Below are 19,880 nucleotides of genomic sequence, written 5' to 3'. Positions count from 1 at the left end.
CCTATGGATCCATTAGAGAATATTGACTTGTAAATACTAATACTTGAAGCCCGCACGAGTGCACTTCCAAAAATATTCTAGATAACAAATGTATGATGACCATAAAACGATTGCTCGGATCATGAAGAGCGTCACAAATCATTTGGCCCTTAAATAATCGGGGGCTATGGGGTATGTCTAGTCTACACTTCATCCCAGACACCGAATTAGTTGTGCGACGTCTGTTGTGGAGTACTGAGGTGATCGTCATCTGTCCAATCCACCGATCTACGAAATCATGCTCATCTTTTTGCTCCTGATCCAAGTAATCGCTGTGCTCGGCGATGGCGGAAAATGTCAACCAAGATCCCTGCTCATGGACCTGGTGGAGATGGTTCCCCGACATGGGAACACCACACTGTCCAAGTGCGAGGAGCACTTGGTGGAACTGGGAAGAGCCTGGCAGGATCAGCAGTCCTGGGCGCTTAAAGGTGAGTTTGGGGTTGTAATTCTTGGGATATCCAAAGTATATCATGAAAATTTGTCACCATTTTTTAAAATAAGAAACAATATCATAAAAGATTTTGAACATGAAATATTTGGTTATAATATTTAAATCTTAAAATGTTATCAACTGATTATATCTTTCAAGAAATTAACTATTCCCTTTCTAATACATCTCAATGATATAATTAATATTTAATGGAACAGAAGAAATACTTTTTTAAAATTTTACGATTATTTCACAAGGTATGCAATTGATTAGATCTGTTTAAAGGCTGTTAAACTAAAATCTAGTTTGGTTATTTTCATTGATCAGCTGTGGACGCCTCCGGCGAGGGCTTCTTCAACTTCATGATGGGCCAAAACACCTGGCTGGGCAACCGATTCACCTGCCGCGCCGTCAGCGAGCCGGTGACCTATGACATGACCGCCACAAATGTGCGTCTGCTGCGCGAAGTGTCGCCCATGGAGTTCCACTATTTGGTGGCCTACCTCGATTCCCATTCGCCGTGGCAGCTGCAGGTGTCCATTAAGCGGAGTCCCCTGCTGCACATTGGCCTCTGTCTGCCCGGGAGCTGTGGCGTCCCGGAGGTGGAGCAGCTCATCCGGCGATCCCTGGAGGGGGGAAGATCATTCGGGTGCTGGGACATGGATGTCCAGCTGGTCTATGCCAAGAAACCGGAATTAAAAGCTCATTTCTTTGAAAGCGGAGCGGTGCACCTGCTTCTTATAGTGGTGGGTGGAACCCTTCTGGTAACCCTTCTGGCCCTGAGCGGCCTGGCCCAGCAGTCCCGCATCCTGGCCTGCTTCGATCTGGCCAGCAACTGGCAGCTGGCGTGGAAGCCGGCGAATCCCAGCCAGGAGAATAGGCCCATCAACGGCCTGAGGGTGTTCTCCGCCTTCTCCTTGATTGGCGTCCATGTGATCTGGTACAAATACTTTTCCGTGGACCCCTCGGTCGAGATGCTCGACAAATTGGTGTCGATGGCCATCCGGCATACCTACTGGCCCAGCATGGTGGAAATCTTCTTTGTAATCAGGTGGGAATATTAAATTTAAATAATTAAATTTAAACAATAATTATTTGAACCGCGAATTCTTGAGGAAAATACCCCTTTAGCCGTAATATTTGGTGAAAAATCACCGCGAATTCTTCAGCACACTGAATCGCAAATCTTTTTCCTACCGCAGTGGTTACCTGACGGTCTTGAACTTCCTGAAAGACGATCAGCTGCAGCAGGAGATTGCCGAGGATGGATTCTGGGGCAATGGACGTCGCTATCTGGGACAGATCATCCATCGCTACTGCCGACTGGCTCCACTAGAGTTCGTGATCTTGCTGGCCGGCGTGGTGATGATGGAATACCAGCGCCAGGTGTCCGTGCTGCACATCACCGATCCGCAGGACGAGCTGTGCCGGCGCAACTCCATGCGCAACCTGCTGTTCATCCAGAACCTGTTTCCCGTTCCGGAAATGTGCGGATCGTGGACCTGGTCGCTGGGCTGCGACATGCAGCTCCACCTGCTGGCCATGCTGCTGCTTTTCGGCCACAACAGGCACCCCAAGGTGGTCAGGTGGGCAACCTATCTGCTCCTGGTGGTCAGCGTCCTGATTTCGAGCGTGCTGATGGAGGTCAAGGAGGTGGGCTCCAATTTCGAGGAACTGTGCCACACCAGCGAGTGGTCCTACATGAGTCCGGTGATCCGCATGCTGGGCTACATAATCGGTGGTTCGTATGCCTACACACACGTCAAGGGTCTGGGAACCCCCTTCGATTTGGTCATGCCGAATCGCTGGGTCAGGCTGGGATCCATCCTAATGATTGGATGGCTGGCCAAGCTGGTGGCCACAGATCCGTTGCCGACGACCGGTGTGGTCTTCAGCTTCATGGTCATTCTGCGGGTTATGGTGTCCATGCTGGCCAGCCACCTCATCAAATGCGGCACTAAGTCGGACACCAGCGATTCCACTGCCCCCATCCGCTGCCTCCTGGCGGTCCTGCAATCGGAGCAGGTGCAGAGAATCAGCCGGTTCACCTATGCCATCTACCTGCTGAACCCCCTGGTCATCATGTACTTTTACCACTCCTTCAGCAGTGTAGTGAGTCCGGACACCACCATGATGGTGAGTATTCTTCTTTTTCGATAAGGTTCAGGGAAAACATTCTACTAAATAAATAACTTTGTAAGGTAGACCTGTATGATCAGAAAATGTGAGATTATCCAGCCTTTTTTATGTAAAACAAATCCAGTTTTTCTACGTATAGGTAGATCTGTCATTTCTGACCCCATATCATCCTACCATTATTCCTTTTTTTGTATAACAGAACAGAAAAGATCCCAAAAGCCGGCATTTCCTATAGAGAACATATCTAGGTTTTGTTACTTAACTAATGATTTAATTCCAATGATCAAACCTATACAATCCATTAATTGTAGGGTATACAATTCTTATAGAACTGTCAATTTTTACCCCATAAAATCTACCTCTATTTCTTATAGCTCCTTCTTACAATATCCTGCTCGGCGATCTGTTACGTATTGGGGATCGTTTTCACAGTGCTCTTTGAAATCCCCTACAACCGGCTGATTAGGCTGCTGACTACCTCCAGATTCTCGCAAAAGAAGAACATGTAGATGCCACTACATGTGCGTTCATATCAGGATACGCCCGAACAGACCTCCAAAATTGCACTCGGGTTGTAATTGATCAATTCGTCGGCAATTGGTGTACTTTAAAGGAATATTTCGTTTATTTATCGAATACATTGAAATGCATACACGAGTTGGTTTCCTCAAATTTTTTGTTTGTTTTTTGTATTTTTTTTATCTTTATATTACTTTGTATTTGTTTAAATAAATAAGATACATACGTTTAATCATAATAGCAGTATTTATCGTGCAAATTTGATAAGCATAATAATTGTTTACGTTTTGCTCGTTTTCCTCTTGCAAGTTTTTGTCGGTTTTTTGTTTTTTTCTCATTACGAAATAAGTTTAAATATATGAAAAAAAAATATATATTTGCTTCTTCTTAATTTTTGCTGTATAATTTGTTGTCGTTTTGTATTATCATTTCTCATCATCATTTATATTTGTTTTTTGTTTTAATTAGCTGCTCTTGCTTATGGTTGCGTAACGGCTGTGTTAGTTTACTTTTTCTTTAAAGTAAAAAACGATCTGCGCTTTGGTTCGTCCTTTTGTGAGGTGGCGGGCAGAGTCTGGGATCTGCTGGCGGCCACCGCTGTCGAATCGCTCTGGGCTTTCAGGGAGGTCACCCACTGGGACATCTCGGTGTCGTCATGGGCCTGCAGCAAGAACAAGGCTCCGTTGGCGAGCCTGCAAGATGGGGGTGAAGATACAAGATACATTATAAAGACGCTATATAAGATTACAAAGATTTTCTAGAACTCACTTGACTCGCAGCACGTGCTTCTTCTTGGTGTAATCACTGGCAATTTCAATGGCAGCGTTTTGCAGATCGTAGCTGGGCTCACCGCGGAAGGTCAATTCGGGATTACTCTTGTAACCCTTCTGATCTTTGTAGAACGAAATGCGTCCAGCCCTGGCAGCCATATATACCTAAGAAACAAAGAATTTATTAGTAATTTGTATAAATAATTAGAAACGCGAATTCTTCAGGCATTTGTTGGTATAGCCATTACAATTGTTTACACCCATTTAGAGGGTAAGAAGAGATCCAGGCTTACCTTATCCCAAGATCGGTTGGAGGCCTTCTTGGTGGTCGAATCCCATTCGTGTTTTCGCGTCACGTAGCCCTCGTTTTCGCCGGCGGCAGGTGTTGCGCCTCGCTCTAGGAAACACATATGCAATCGATTAGTTCAGAGTTCGTAAGGCCCAGAGGATTCAAACATAAAATATAAACACAAACGGAATGATCAACTCCCAGGGGACTGGGACTACACTTATGCTACATGCCATGGATCTGCGCCTAGCTAATGCTCGGTTATTTATACCTGTTTGGATCTCGACAACACGCTCGAACTCGACGGCCGTGTCTTTGGCGGCTTCACGGGTTTAAGTTGGTGGTTGGTTAGTTGGTTAATCCGTGGCAGGGTGAGTTTGGTTTGAGTTTGGTTTAGTAAGCATGATTGAATGACAGAGAACGTTTATAGATATTTTGGTTAGACGAGATTCGGAGCGGGATCTTGAGTGCTATCTTCACGGGGACGTTGACAGTGCGGCTGGGATGAATGTGGATGTGGATATGGATTTGGATGCGGATATGGAGGAGGGATGCTGGACCATGATATGGGATTGTTGAAGATATACCCATAAATGTTAATGAAATATGTAATATATCAAGTTGAATTTGCCATATTTTCTTAATATGTTCAACAATCCCATGTATCCTACTTGAAAGATTATGCTCCATACCTGAATCATCGTGCGAGGCTCCAACGTCCACGTCGTCGCGTCGCTCAGCCTCTCGTTTGGCCTGTTCCGCCGCCTCAGAGGCGGCCTTGGCCTCCTGCTCCTCCTTGATGCGTTGTCGCTCAGCCTCCTCCGCCAGCTCCTGGCGCCTCTTCATTTCCTTAAGCTCAAACTGGAGGTGGAAATGAAATGTTACATAGACCGTATAAGGTATATGCCCAGGTGAACACTCACTGTTGTCAAACGCTCAAGAGCACTGAAGCGCTCCTCTTGGGCGGCGGCAGATTTTTCAAAGGCCTCGTGCTTCTTAATCAGGTTTTCCACCTCGTCGATTGTGTGGCCCAGCTCCGAGGAAAGCAGGTACGGCTCCTGGGCAATCAGCCAGGCCTCGGCCACGGCAGCATCTCTGGCAAACTGGTACACCTCCAGGACTACACAAAAAACATCAATGATTAGCCAGGGATAAGAGTTTTAAAGATTCATGTACTTACTCAACTGGAGATTCTCCCACCTCTCCTCCCAGCGGCGGAGCAGGGCATTGCGGCTGTTGCTCAGCGACAGCAGGCGATCCTTGATGTCGGCGGAGGCGTAGTGGTTGCGGGTGAGCAGCTCCTTGCCCAGCGAGATGCACGCCCCGAAGTTGTCCTCCCGCGTGTCGATCTCGGCCTTGAGGCTCTGGTGGTTGTTCATCAGCAGCTCCACGCCGGACACGTCCCGCGGCTTCTCCGAGGTGTTCATTTGGCGGACGAGGTCCTCCATCCAGATCATCAGGATGCGCACCATGTTAAAGAAGCGGAACAGATCGCCCGTATCGGCCAGTTTCTGTTTGCGGGCATCGCACATCGCCTGCAGATTGTCCCAGGCATGGAGCACCTCCTGTTCCCGGTTGGTGATCTCCTTGGCCTTGTCGCCGGCATAGGCGTCCTGCAGCTTGGCGGACTCCTCCTGGATCTGCTGCACCTGTGAGTACAGGGTGGTGAGGTCCTGCAGGAAGTTGTGGTGCTTGCGCTGCAGCGTCGACACGGAGCCGGCATCGCGTCCCAGCTCATCGGACACACCGTGCTGCTTCTCGAGAATGCGACCCAACACATCCTTGCAGTCGTGGAAGAACTTGTGCAGCTCCCGGGAGGCGGCCAGCATCTGGGTGCGGGTTTCAATCAGCTCCAGCAGATCTTGCCACGATTCGTTCAGGTTGTCCTTCCACTCGGCAATGGTGGCGGAGTCGGAGTGCCCGGCCTGGATGAGATTGTCGGCGATGCCGTTCACCTTGGCCACACGCTCGCCGCCAACGGCCTCCGTGTCGCGGGCAAACTCATTGAAGCGCTCCGACAACAAAGTGACGTGGTCGAAGTCCTGGCCCAGCTCCTGGGAGCCGGCCACCACCTCGCGGTCGGTGATCCATTGCTCCAGGTCGTCAACCTCGCGGCTGAGCATGAACAGCTGCAGGGCCTCGTTGAGGCGGGCCCTCCTTTCGCCGGCCAGATCCTTGAGTCCGGCATACAGCTTGTCCAACTGTGATTGCTTAACGGCCACGGCATCGCCCGAGGAGATGTCATCCCCGCTGAATTGGCGGGCCACCTCGCCCAGCTGGCGAATGGTGTTGGCATAGTCCTCCACCGATTGCTCAAGGTTCTCGTGCTTCTTCATCAGGTTCTGGGCGCTGATCTCGTCCTTGCCGCGATCCTCGACCATCATGTAGAGCTCCTGTTCGCTCATCCAGGACTCAGCCTCCTGGGCATCGAAGAAGTACTGCTGCACCTTCTCCGACTCCAGCAGATGCTTGCGCCGGTTCTCGATGGCGTCCTTGAGTTCCTGCCACTTCTGGGTGAGGTCGCTGATCAGGGCCTCGAACTTCTTGGCATCCTCGTGACCCTCGTCGATCAGCTTGCGGCCATTGTTGCAGATCGCATTGATGCGAGGCTCGTGGTTGTCGATCTCGGTGGCCAGCGACTGGTTCTTCTTCTTGAGTACATGCACATTGAACAGGGAGTTGCCGTAGTCCGGCGAGTTGGCCACCGGCAGCTTCTCGTCGATCCAGAGCTTCTCGTCCTCGACATCGCGACAGAACTGGAAGGCCTCCTTCTTCTTCTCGAGCGCCTTCTGGCGCTCCAGCAGCGGCGCCTTGATCTTCTCGAAGCGCTCCAGCACGGCCGTCTTCTTCACCACAATCGGCTCGATCTTCTCCTCTGGCACCGTCTTCTGCAGATACTCGGTCTGCTTGTCGATCTCCTCTACCTGGCGGGCCTTCACCGCCATCTGGGTCTGGATGACCTGCTGCTTCTGCATCAGGATGTTCACAGAGGTCAGATCGTTGGCGGTGTCCCCGCTCACGATCTGCTTCTCCAGGTCGGTGATGTACGAGTCGATGTCGTCGCAGGTCTGCTGGACAAGCACCTCGCGGTTGGCGTCGAACAGCATGGCGCCCTTCTCCTTGGTGTGCACCTCCAGGTCGTCGAACTGCTTGGCCAGCTCCTTGAGCTTCGGCTCGATGACGTCCTTGAATTCGGGCTTCTCCTTGGACAGCTCCTGTGCGGACTTCTCCGCCTCGAACAGGCGCTCCTTGTTGGCGGCAATCTCCGCCTCGAAGGCCTGGTGGCGCGTCCACTTCGAGTGGATGGTCTTGGCGCTCCTGTAAGACTCGTCCTGGGAGGTGGCGTACTTCTCCTGCACCCACTCGGCCAGCTCCTCGAGATCCTGCAGGAACTCGTGCAGCTTCACCTGGTTCTTCAGCTTCTCGTGCTGATCCAAAGCCCGCTGACGGTTGTCCTCGCGGCGACCGGTGATATTCTCCGCCCGCTTGGCAATCTTGTCCGCATCGAAGTGATCCTTCTCCACCAGGGTGTCGGCCACCTGCAGCAGCGTGTTGATCTTGTCGTCGTTGGCCTCCATGGTGGTGAGGAAGGCCTCGTGGCGCTTCAGCTGGTTCTCGGCCTGCTCCAGGTTGACCGGGGTGTCGTCCTTGCTGAGGAAGTGCTCCTGCTGGCTGAGCAGCACCTCCGTCTGGCGGGCGTCGCGGTTGAACAACTGCTGGTCCAAGCTCTGCGACAACAGCACCTGCCTGTTCTCCCACATCTGGTGCAGCTCCTCCCAGCCATCCTTCAGAGCGTTCAGACGCTCCCGCAGGAACATGTACTGCGGATCGTCCGAGGTGTTGCCCTCGGTGGTCAGACGCTCGCCGTACTCCATCATGTTCTTGTAGTCCTCGGTGTAGTTGTCGATCTCCTCGCGGATCGACTGGTGCTGGTTGAGCAGCTTTTCAGCCTCCGGCAGGGAGGTGGGCGTGTCCTCGGAGGCCACGTCCGTCTGGGTCTTGGTCAGCCAGGTCTGGAAGTGATCCAGATCGCGCAGGAAGCGGTGCAGATCGCCGGCCTCCTCCAGTTTCGAGTCGCGCTCCTTGAGCATCTGGGTAAGCTGCTCCCAAATCAGTTCGATCTGGGCAATGCGCTCGCGGATGATCTTGGCCTCCTCCGGATGCTCATCCTCGATGCTGTTGGCCTCGCGCTCCAGGCTCGAGAGCTTGGCCTGAATGGCCGCCAAATCGCGATCCATGCCGCTGAGGCGACGCTGCAGGGTCATCACACCGGTGAGATCCATCTCCAGGCTGTCGGTTTCGGTGAGGATGCGCTTCTTGTCCTCGATCCACGAGATCGTCTCGCGGCACTCGATGTAGAAGGTCTGGACACCGTGGGCGGACTTCAGGTCATCCATCTTCGCCTCGGCCTTCTCGCGAAGCGTCGACCACTCCTGGTTAAGGTGGTTCTGCCGCTCCAGAATCTCATCGGAGTTGGGATGCTCGACATGGAGCAGCTGGCGGGCCAATTGGTTAACCACGGCCACGCGGGAGGCATTGGCGTTCATCTCCTTGTCGAAGCCCTCGAAGCGATGCTTCATGATCTCCACGTCCTCGATATCCTTGCCGGGCGTCATCGTGTCCAGCATCTTGGTCTTCTCCTTGATCCATTGCTCCACGCCGTCCGCCTCGGACATCAGCTTGTACAAGCTGAGTGCGTCCAGCAGACGCTGCTTGCGCAGCTTGGCCAGCTCGGTGAGCTCCTTGTACCGGTTGTCGATCGCCTCCAGGCGCTTGTCCACGTTCGCCTTCTCCGCCTCGTTGAGCTTCAGGCTCTCGGCCTGTTTGTGCAGGGCGTCGATCACCTCGGCGTAGTTCTTCAGCTCGTCGGCCACGTCCTTGTGCTTCTTCAGCAGCGACTGGACATTGGCCTCGTCGCGGCCCACGTCCTCGCTGGAAACGATGCGCAGGGTGTCCAGCATCCAGTTGTCCACGTCGTCGACATCGGCGAACAGCTGGAAGTACTCGACGGCGTTCTCCAGGCGCTGGCGGCGGTACTTGGTGAGGTCCAGCAGGTGGTCCCACTTGGAGAGGATCTCCTTCAAGCGATCCTTGATGCGATCCGCCCCAAAGTGACCCTCGGTTATCAGCTCCGCCCCGACCTTGGCCACGTTCTGCAGCTGGGGATCGTGCGACGTTATCTCCGACTCCAGGGCCTTGTGCTTGCTGAGCATCAGATTGACGGTGGTCAGGTCGTGGCCCACCTCGTCGGTGGAGACGATCTGCTCCTTCTCCTTGATCCAGTTCTCCTCGTCGGCGGTGTCCCAGTAGAACTGCCACAGCTTGCGACTCTCTTCCAGGCGGCTGCGACGCTCGACGGCCAGGCGGACCAGCTCGGCGTAGGCATCCTCCAGCTGCTGGACGCGCGACACAATGATCTCGGGATCGCAGGGCTTGTACGACTCGGGGTCGTCGCTGAGGAACTTCTGCGAGTTCTGGACCACCACCTTGACGCGCTCGCCCAAGATGTTGATGTCGGCCTCGACAAGCGAGTGCTTCTGCAGCAGATCCTCGACGCCCATCAGATGCTTGCCATAGTCGTCGGTCATCAGCAGCTGCTTGATCTCCTCCATGTTGTCCAGGATGTAGAGCATCTCCTGGAAGTTCTGCTGCAGCTGCAGCGAGATCTCCAGACGCATGCGGCGCGCTCGCAGCAGTTCCAGCAGATAGGTCCACAGGCGCATCACGTTGTCCTTGCGCAGCAGGATGCGCTTCACATCGTGATAGCGCTCCGATTCCAGCTCATCGCAGACGGCGACCACCGCCTGGACGCGCTCCTCGTAGGCAAAGATGTCCGTTTCGATGGCCTCGTGCTTCTTGGCCGCCGCCTCAACGGCCGCCAAATCGAAACCGAAGTTATCCTGGCTGACCAGGCGTTGGTTCTCTGACAGCCAGGTCTCGCGCATTGAGGCCTTGCGGTCAAAGCGAGCGGCCAGCTGCTCCAGCTTCTCCTGCCGGATGAGCTCCTCGCGCAGAGCCAACTCCCGTTCGTGCTCCGCCTTCTCCAGTCGCTCCCAGGCCTTGTTGATGTCCGATATCATCTTGCCCTCCTTGGGGGTGTAGGGCTTCTGGTTGTTGGCCCGCATTTTGGACTGCAGTGTGAACAGCAGCACCTCCAGGTTGCCCTTCTCAACGAACTTGGGCGGCTTCTCGATGGTGCGGTAGTTGGAGAACTGGGCCAACTGCCCTTGGACGCCGGCCAGGGAGTTCTCGAACTCACGCTCGCCGAGCGACTGGATGGTCGTCTCGATCCACTTCAGCAGATCGCTGGTAAAATGCTCGTAGTCGTGGACCATCTTGTCGTTCTCCATGGCGATGCCGACCACCTTGCCGATACGCTTGCCCTGGACCGTCTCCTGTTTGAGTTTGCTGAAGTAGTGATAGTAGGTTACCACGTACGTAATAATGGACTTCTCGTCCGGATGCTCGACGAACACATCCTCGGCATCGAGCAGCTTGGCCAGACCAAGCTTATCCTCGGCCACGTCAAAGGCGTTGTTCAGGTTGTGGATGGCATTGGTCTTCGAGAGCTTTTCGAACTGAACCAAATCCGGACGGTGTTTGTGGATGATGGCGTTGAAGGCCAGGCCGTCGCGCCACGAGGTGGTGAAGTTGCGCACGTTCACATTGTGATAGCCGGCTGTCTTCATCTGGCACCAGAGGAGCAGGGCATCCTTGGCCGACTTGGTCTCCTTGTTGTCCACCTCCTCGATGGTGATGTCCTGGATCTGGAAGCGCAGGATGATGGTCCAAATCAGGCCCAAATTGAGGGAAGCATTGCCATCGACTATGTCATGGGAGCCAATATTCTCGAGATGGACGCGCTGTTCGCGCAGGAACTGCAGCGCCTTGTCCACATTCTCCAGGCAGTGGATACGCATCTTGCCCTTGGTGGGTTTGGGCAGACGTTCACCGGAGAGGACCTCCAGCAGCTTGATCAGGTGCTTGCCATCCCGCATGTCCACATACAGATCGGCAATGCGGCAGTTGACCCGGCACAGATGCGAGTTGACCCACTTGGTGAAGGTCTTCTTTTGGACACTCTCGCGCTCCTCGGCCAGGGCCTTGATCCTGGAGCGCTCGAACAGTCGGGAACTGGAGTTGCCGCCATCGTACTCGTACTCGTCGATGTACTCGTTGCCAGGACCCTGGCTGGGATCCCAGCGAACAATCGAAATGTCCGTCGTCATGGCTGGGGATCTACGGTTTCCACAGTGGATTCGTCCTTAGTTAGTTATTACTTTTTAGTGTCTAGTTGCTAGCTGCCAGTTTCTAGGGTTTCTAGTCTGTGTGTGTGTCGTTTCGTTTCACGGGAGCTCGCCACTCCTACGTTCGTCGTTTCTCTGCGTTTTCCAAGTCTATCCTTCGAGTCCAAACCGAATGTGTTGCCTTCAGAAGAGAATCACTGGAAGAGGCGGTGGGAAAATCGGTTAGATAATTGTCAGCAGCGACTGGTGATTCATTCGTTTTTATCATTTTTGGGCTTGGGCTGGGATGGCGTCACACGGGGGTCGCCGGGGTCACCACTAGAATGTCCGATCGCAATTGCGACTATGACTTAAAGCGATTACATCACGCGGTGGTCAAAAAAAAGAGAGTAGAAAAAAACATTAAACTGGGGCGACCCTCCCCCAACCGGATTCAAATGGCAAACCCGTGAAATTGCAGGAAATTCAATTCACAAAAACCATCGAAACGGCAGACAAAACGAAATATATAGCACACACGAAATGTATGTACGAGGGTATATTATATGTCCACATAACGAGTAGCTAATTACTGAGGGTTTGCCTTACATGCGGGCCTAATTCGTTTAGAGTGTCGTCTAAATGCACTTGGGGCTATTGTATTTAATTGTTATTTAATTGGTAATTCATTTACAAATGGTTCTCGGTGACCCTCTTAATGGTTAATGAATTTAATAATACTAAGATATTTCTATAAATAACAATGGTCATTAGATAACTAAAGTAAGAACCATATTTCAACGCAACCAGTAATTGAGAAAAAAAATTTGTTTTTCTGCTATCTTTATGACCTCAACTGTATGTACTCGTCACACACTTCACATTTCCATAAATCATGCTGGGCCCAGTTTCCACTTCCATTTTCATAGGCAAGCTTTTTTTTGTTTTATGTGTCTGTTCGTTTTTACCCTTTTACATGGGCTTGTATACTGGTATTTCACTTTTATCGCCATAGCCGACGATTTGAAATTATGACCTATTCACACGGCAGTCGGCCCTCGAAAATCCATTCAGTTTCACACATCGCATCGTTTTTCACACATTTGCAAGCTTTTGGGCTGGAAATGAAAATGAGCTAAGTACTTGGGCTGTACTTTTTCCGGTTAATGTGTTTTTTTTTTGTTTGATTGTCGTTGTACTTTCTCCGTGGCTTTCACATTTCGTATTAGGAAAACAAAGTAGTAAAACAGAATATGAATTTTTCTCATCTAGGTTTTGGTTTCAATGGAATCCAGTATTTATTATTATTGTAATCTATAGATAATTCAGATTCTTTATTGCTTTAGTTTTAGGTTAAGCAGCTATGTTATTTTTATCTTGGTGTTTTATGTTTATAATTTCCATTTAGAATTATATCTTTTGTACTTTTTAAATTACATTGAGTTTTCTCCTTAAAAGTGATTATTACAAACTTATTTTACGTTCGTTTAAAGATTAGAATTGATTGTTCTCAAATCAATTAAATAATATAACATTGCCGACCTAGGTCAAAAATGGGAACACTGATAGAAATGCACTTGTTCTGTATCTGTATCTGCATCTGTGTGAGCCTGTGTTTTGTGCCAATGTCCTTTGACCTTTATTCCCCATTCGCATTTGCACAGGTGCTGGGGTCATTCCCTTCCACGCACACAATGATAACTTCTATTTTTTCGCCACCACAATTAAGTAAGCTGCTGATTTCATTTGAACTAATTTTACGAGAGCCCCACAACAACAATAACAACCGTAGAGCGAGCGAGAATTGTTAAAACAAACAAAAAGCAGAATCAGCACACGCACACACGCACGCAGCTTCTATCTTCGTATTACGTAATATTTTTATTAAAACGAAGCTTAAAACTTTGAGAGAGCGGGAGGGAGCAACAACAAAACTGGAGCGACAGAGAGCGCGGATGTATCTGTGTATCGTATCTGAAAGGTGGTGCAGTTAGAGTGGGAGTGTGAGTGAGGGGGAGAGAGGCAGAGAATCGGGGTGGAAACTGCACAAGTCGCTCTCGCCAGCTATCCCTGTCCCTGTCCCTCTCACCACCCCCTCCCCCCTTTTGATGGTTGGTGCTTTTGCTTTTGCTTTTTCAAGACTTAATTATGATTATGGGCCGTTCCGATCCGATCCTCTTGTTTTCCCTGTGAGCTCATCGCAGAGAGAGAGAGCCATCAATAGAGAGAGAGAGCGCGAGAGAGCGGGGCGTGTGTGCAACTGCGAGTTCAATTAAACAGGCCAAGAGTTCAACTTTGGAAACTTGGAAATGAAACCACCACCAAAGTTGAGTTTTAGCCAAGGAAAAACCAGTTTTCCCTGCCATTTATGAGCAAGTTAATGAGTTTTCGGCGATCAATTGATTCTCCCTATGTATGATGTATGTATGTATGCTTGTGGGTGTGTGTTGTGTTTACAACTGTACACACATAGGTGATTTGTCATAAACAACAACACCAACGAGGTGAAACACAAACAAACAGGCAAACAAACAAACACACAGCTATTGAGCAAGTGCAGCTATATGGATTTGAGGTGAACCGAACAGAGCTCCATTTCCTTCGAAGAAGAAAAGAAACTTCACTTCAACTCGTGACCTCTGGCGGGGTGGCGAAAAGGGGGTGGGTGAGGTGGTGTTGTTCTGTTGTAAAGAGCGTGTGTTGCCTATTTTTAGTGTTGGTGAGCAGCACGTAACTGTATTTCAGCCAAGTGCATAGGCGTATGCGTATCTATGAGGAAGCAGAAGAGCGCACCGCACCGCACCGCTTTTATTTCATAAAAACTCACAAACACACGGAACGTCTTTTTATACACATATGCGTACATATATATATATCTCCGATTAGGCGATAGCCCGTGTTCTTCATTTTTTTTATCACCAACTCAACAACTGACGCAAATGTTACTTAAGGCTTGCGCGTTCCTTTTCCCACAGCACTGTTTTCTTTTGTTTTTGTATTGCCTTTGGAGATCAGAGTCTTGGCCAAGCCTTTTATGCTTATATTTACATCGTTTAAATTAAAAAATAAAAAAAATGCGAGCACTCGTCCAATTCGATTACACACTCACACACACGCACGCACGCTACGCGCTCTCACCGAAAACCGAATGATGTCATCAACGGCGGCAGAGGCAGCAGCAGCGGCAGCGACGTCGGCAGCGGCGAAATATATGAGTTTGCAGGCAATTTTAATCGATGATGTTTTTATTATGTACATACATATGTAGCGAAAATCGCTCGGCTTAATATTTTAGCCCATTTCTCCTGTCCACAAACACACACACACACACGGACACTCGCAGCACACACAGATCCATTAGATACTTTTGCACTCTTTTTCGTGGCCTATTCACTTGGGCGTTGGTCTATTTCACATTTCTTGTGCACCGCCTGTTTCGCGCCGTTTTCACTGCACTGCGGCGTCCTTCACTTACCTACTCGATAATTTTGCAGCTCCACTCGCCCTAATTGATTCATAAAACACAGTTAATTTCATAGATTTAGCACGTTCGACTAAAAATCTTCGGTCTGGCGGATGAACTTCACTTGGCGAGAATGGAAAAAATGTATGTATTCAAAACATCGCGTTGCGAACGAGTGAACTAAGTGAACAAAAAAGTGTTAAAAAACACCAAGCTGCAGTGTTAGAAACGCCACAGTTGCTGGTATTTAGGTTGGTATAAAATCAGTATTAAAATACTGCAAATACCATTTGTCCAACGGATTAGTAGTACCAGAAATCCCACAGAATGAGAACGAGCAAAAGCAGCTAAAAAACGCCTACTGCTTTCTTGCTGTGTGGATTCAGCGGAATCTCGGATTCTCCGGATTCACAAACAAACGTAAGTGTCAGCAAAACGTAAGCCACCTTAAGTGTCAGTAAAAAAAGGAGATGCAAGATCTGGCTCGGAACGAAACGAAACGGAATCGAAATGGACAAAACGAATCTGAATACTAGATTTTGCTGGTATATTTCAGAGTCAAAAATACTTTCTAAGCAGTAATCGATATCGAATCCTCCTCCACCACCCACCGCTCGCCGAGATTAACGCAGACCCGTGCCGGCATTCGCAGCACGGAAAACTCGCCGGCCAGGCCAAAAGAGCGGGAAAACCGAGCAGGGGAGACGAGGATTGCCGGGAGCAACAAGTTGGGACTGGCACTGGAATAGGGACTGGCACACGATGCCGGTGAAGATGTACGATGTGTCGCCGCGCGTCTTCTGCGCCATGCAGAACCTGGACATCACCCTGCTGGCCAGCTACCCGGAGGCGGAGATCCGACCCGTCCTGCCGTCGCTGGTGCGGATGAGCCTGCTGTCGCCGCTGGACAACACGGAGTCGTCGATGGAGTCGCGCAAACAGATCCTGGCCGTGCTCATTGGCATCGAGGTGGTGAACAGCATCGTTTCTTACCTGCAGGTCAACTACCACGAGCTGGAAAACGAGCTGAAGAAGGAGCTGCAGGCGCGCCAGAAGTCGGCCTTCTTCGAGGGCCAGCAGCACGAGTATGGTCTCCAGTCGGGCATTGCTCTGGGCTTCGAGCGGGCGGATGTGGCGCGCAAGGTGCGCGTGGTGCTCTCGGAGATCTTCAATCTGCAGCAGCAGGTCTCCGAGCAGAAGCCCGCCGCCCACTCGGAGATGCTGGACGATGGCATCTACCTGGAGGAGGTGGTGGACATCCTGTGCATTGCCCTGGCCGAGCTGCCCTCGCTGCTGAACATACTGGAGCTGACGGACGCCCTCGTCCATGTGCCCAACGGCCATCGGATCATCTGCGCCCTGGTGGCCAACTTCCCCGACTGCTATCGCGACGTGGTGTCCCATGTGATCGCCAACTGTGACGAGGACGGCAGCGATGGCAAGCACCGGCTGATGCTGCTCATGGGGCTCAGCGAGATGAATCCCTCCCAGGCGCTGGCCAACCGGTCCATGTGCGTGGACATGCTCAAGGTGCCGTCGTTCATGCTGAAGCTCACGCTCAAGCATCCCGAGGATTTGGTGAGTAGGGTAATATTAACCAGAAGGTTTTTAGATCTAAACTTTTATCTGCAGATCTTCAGATCTACTTTATCACCAAAAGTAGTTACCAAACTTTTTCCAAATAAAGTAAAAATCATGTTAAGTGTTATGTTTAACTTGAGCAAAGAGTAATATTTACCAAAATGATCTAGATTTCGGCTTTATGTTTGAGGATCTAACATGAAACATGAATGTTATAACAGTAACCATCTTATTCTACCTATAATAACGATAGTACATTTTCAATTTTATTAAGTCTAATCAAAATATTGAATCAAACCTTTTAAATTATTAATTATTATATCTGTTCGATAAGTATAGTTTATTTTTGTAATTGGTATAGTTTTTAGAGAGTAACATGATTATGTGGAAGGCAAATCGAAAATAGCGCCTATTGCTAGCCTTTTCTATTTCGCTAGCGTAACTTAGACCTACGACAACAAGTATATATAGAGAGATAACAATACAAACTGTGCTATCCCCCTCAGATCGCCTTCCTCACGGGCCTACTGCTGGGCAATGACCAGAACCTGCGCTCCTGGTTCGCCGTTTACATCCGCTCCAGCCAGAAACGGAAGGGCGATGCCCTGAATCTGGTGCGCGTGGAGCTGCTACAGAAGGTGATCCAAACGACGACCAATGCGTCGGAGCTGCGTGACTTCAATCTGCAGGGAGCGGTGCTGTTGCGGCTGTACTGTGCCCTCCGCGGCATTGGTGGTCTCAAGTTCAACGACGACGAGATCAATGCCCTGTCCCAGCTGGTCACGAGTTGTCCGCAGGCCACGCCATCGGGCGTGCGGTTTGTGACTCTAGCCCTGTGCATGCTCATCGCCTGCCCCTCGCTGGTGTCCACCATTCCGCTGGAGAACAAGGCGGTGGAGTGGCTGCAGTGGCTGATCCGCGAAGATGCCTTCTTTTGCAAGCGCTCCGGGACCAGCACCTCGCTGGGTGAGATGCTCCTGCTGCTGGCCATCCACTTTCACAGCAATCAGATCTCGGCCATCAGCGAGATGGTCTGCTCCACGCTGGCCATGAAGATACCCATCCGACCGAACAGCACGAACCGGATCAAGCAGCTCTTCACACAGGATCTGTTCACGGAACAAGTGGTGGCGCTGCATGCTGTCCGTGTACCCGTCACACCGAATTTAAATGGCACCATTCCGGGTTACCTGCCGGTGCACTGCATCCACCAGCTGCTGAAGTCGAGGACCTTCCTCAAGCACAAAGTGCCCATCAAGTCGTGGATCTTCAAGCAGATATGCAGCTCGGTGAGGCCAGTGCATCCGGTGATGCCGGCCTTGGTGGAGGTGTTTGTCAACACGCTGATAATACCCAATCCCACGGGCAAGGTGAATATTGACCACATGCACCGGCCCTTCACTGAGGCCGAGATCCTGCACGTCTTCCGCACATCCAAGCTTACGTTCTTCGCCGAGGAACTGCCACCGATGGCCGAAAGTGACGAGCTGGCGCAGATCGAGGTGACATGTCCACTAACCGCGCAACTGCTGATGATCTACTACCTGATGCTTTACGAGGACACGCGGCTGATGAACCTCAGTGCTTTGGGTGGGCGCAAACAGAAGGAGTACTCGAACAACTTCCTGGGCGGACTGCCTTTGAAGTATCTGCTCCAAAAGGCGCACAACTACCACCACGATTATCTCTCGCTGTTCCACCCGCTGCTGCGGTTGATCATCTCCAACTATCCACATCTCAGCATGGTAGATGACTGGCTGGAGGAGCACAATTTGGCTCAGGGCAACACCACCGTAGTGGTGAGCAAGCGTGAGCTCAAGCCGGAGCAACTGGATCGGGCATTGGCCGCCATCCAGACGAAACCGTACCTGGCCATCCGCGTGTTCAAGCAGCTGCTCCAGATGCCGCCGGAAATGCAGGCGCAATATGGCCAGCAGCTGGTGCAGCATCTGCCGATGGTGTTCGCCAAGTCGGTGCCGCGGTACATCAAGGATCTGTACAACGATATCTGGCTGCGCCTGAACGCCGTGCTGCCCACTACCCTGTGGATAATGTCGCTGCGGGCGATTACAAACAGTTCGGATTCGATCAACCGCAGGACCTTCGCCAACGAGAGTTTGCTGGAGCCCATGGAGGTGTTGAGGTGGGTTTTTAATTATGATGTTTGTATATCCTCAATATTCATTACTCCTTTTGCACCCACAGCTGCCCTCGCTCCGTGTTCTGCTCGCCATATCTGCTGATGATCCTGCTGCGCATCCTCAAGGGCAGCCTGGCCGCCTCCAAGACCTATCTCAACGTGCACATGCAGCAGAAGCAGGTGCTGGATAAGAACGGCCTGGTGCAGACGGATGCGGATCGGGAGGAGCTGAAAACCACGCTAATTGCCTCGCAGGAGAGCGCCGCCGTGCACATCCTGCTGGAGGTGCTCGAGTACATGGCCGGCAAGGCCTCCGATCGGGTGTCGCATCTGGAGCTGCGTGAGATACAGGGCATCATTGGCACCTATGTGCATCAGGCCTTCATCTCGGAGCCGTCGCTGGCCAAACTGGTGCACTTCCAAACGTATCCGAAGTCTGTTATCCCCATGATTGTGGCCAGCGTGCCATCGATGCACATTTGCATTGACTTCGTGCACGAGTTCCTCAACGTCACCGAAATGGACAAGCAGATCTTCACCATCGAGCTGACCTCGCACCTGGTGCTCAACTATTCGATACCCAAGAGTTTGGGCGTCTCGAAATTCTGCCTGAATGTGATCCAGACGACGTTGTCGCTGCTGACCGCCTCGGCCAAGTGCAAATTCCTGCGGAATGTGCTGCCGGCGATGGTGCGGTTCGTGGAAACGTTTCCCATCCTGGCCGACGACTGCGTCAACATCCTGATGACGACTGGCCGCAGCCTACACTCGCAGTCGTCCCTGGGCGTGACCACCATGCAAATGCCGCTCACCGAGAGCGCCAAGCTGTGCTCGTATCGGGATGCCCAGCTGCACATCATCATGATCGAGGACGCGTTCAAGGCGCTGGTCACCGCCGTCATGCAGAAGTCGGAGCTGTATTAGTTGGATTTGATCCCGCCTCCCGCCTTGTTCTTCGTAAGCATCCCCGCCCCTGCTCCCGTCACCCAGCTGATAATAATAGTGCTTGTAAAATAATAACAACGACAGATGACCGGAATAAACATTTATTGCAAAAACCTGGGTGTAATAACTAGGCATAATAATATTTCCAGATGAAATATCTCTAGTTTAAAAGTCTTCTATACAATATAGCCGTAATTGTCGTTTTGTACACTTGTATTTATATATATATATACGTATTAAGAGATGAACAACAAAATAATCTTTCAATTGTTTTCCCAAAGTGGGTGGACAAAGGCTATCATAGAAAACTTATAAGGGCCTACAAAGTGAATTGTT

General features: G+C 50.9%; 3 protein-coding genes across 5 annotated transcripts; 2 read left to right on the top strand and 1 right to left on the bottom strand.

Moving 5' to 3' along the window:
* Nucleotides 1–170: 170 nt before the first annotated feature.
* Nucleotides 171–3,513, top strand: LOC108016810 (O-acyltransferase like protein). The gene is made up of 4 exons (XM_017083609.4): nucleotides 171–470; nucleotides 800–1,523; nucleotides 1,675–2,608; nucleotides 2,986–3,513. Exons 1-4 carry the CDS (start codon nucleotides 278–280, stop codon nucleotides 3,118–3,120), a joined length of 1,986 nt encoding a protein of 661 aa, XP_016939098.2. The 5' UTR covers nucleotides 171–277; the 3' UTR covers nucleotides 3,121–3,513.
* beta-Spec (spectrin beta chain) lies at nucleotides 3,215–15,056 on the bottom strand. 3 transcript variants are annotated; one of them, XM_017083606.4, is made up of 8 exons: nucleotides 14,891–15,056; nucleotides 5,370–11,633; nucleotides 5,113–5,309; nucleotides 4,882–5,050; nucleotides 4,461–4,511; nucleotides 4,194–4,297; nucleotides 3,899–4,065; nucleotides 3,215–3,822 (listed from the first exon to the last, which is right to left on the bottom strand). In XM_017083606.4, exons 2-8 carry the CDS (start codon nucleotides 11,416–11,418, stop codon nucleotides 3,636–3,638), a joined length of 6,924 nt encoding a protein of 2,307 aa, XP_016939095.2. In that variant the 5' UTR covers nucleotides 11,419–11,633; nucleotides 14,891–15,056; the 3' UTR covers nucleotides 3,215–3,635. The 3 variants fall into 3 exon arrangements, with proteins under 3 accessions (XP_016939095.2, XP_016939096.2, XP_016939097.2); XM_017083607.4 differs by having other exon boundaries at nucleotides 14,895–15,056; XM_017083608.4 differs by lacking the exon at nucleotides 4,461–4,511.
* A 125-nt stretch (nucleotides 15,057–15,181) lies between these two features.
* Nucleotides 15,182–19,752, top strand: IntS2 (integrator complex subunit 2). Its single transcript, XM_017083871.4, has 4 exons — nucleotides 15,182–15,298; nucleotides 15,435–16,456; nucleotides 16,966–18,602; nucleotides 18,665–19,752. The coding sequence occupies exons 2-4, from the start codon at nucleotides 15,641–15,643 to the stop codon at nucleotides 19,521–19,523; spliced, it is 3,312 nt and encodes a 1,103-aa protein (XP_016939360.2). The 5' UTR covers nucleotides 15,182–15,298; nucleotides 15,435–15,640; the 3' UTR covers nucleotides 19,524–19,752.
* The last annotated feature ends 128 nt before the right edge of the window (nucleotides 19,753–19,880 follow it).

Source organism: Drosophila suzukii, chromosome X (genome assembly GCF_043229965.1).
Source record: "Drosophila suzukii chromosome X, CBGP_Dsuzu_IsoJpt1.0, whole genome shotgun sequence".
Lineage (NCBI taxonomy): Eukaryota > Metazoa > Arthropoda > Insecta > Diptera > Drosophilidae > Drosophila > Drosophila suzukii.
This window is presented reverse-complemented; position numbering and strand designations above follow the sequence as displayed.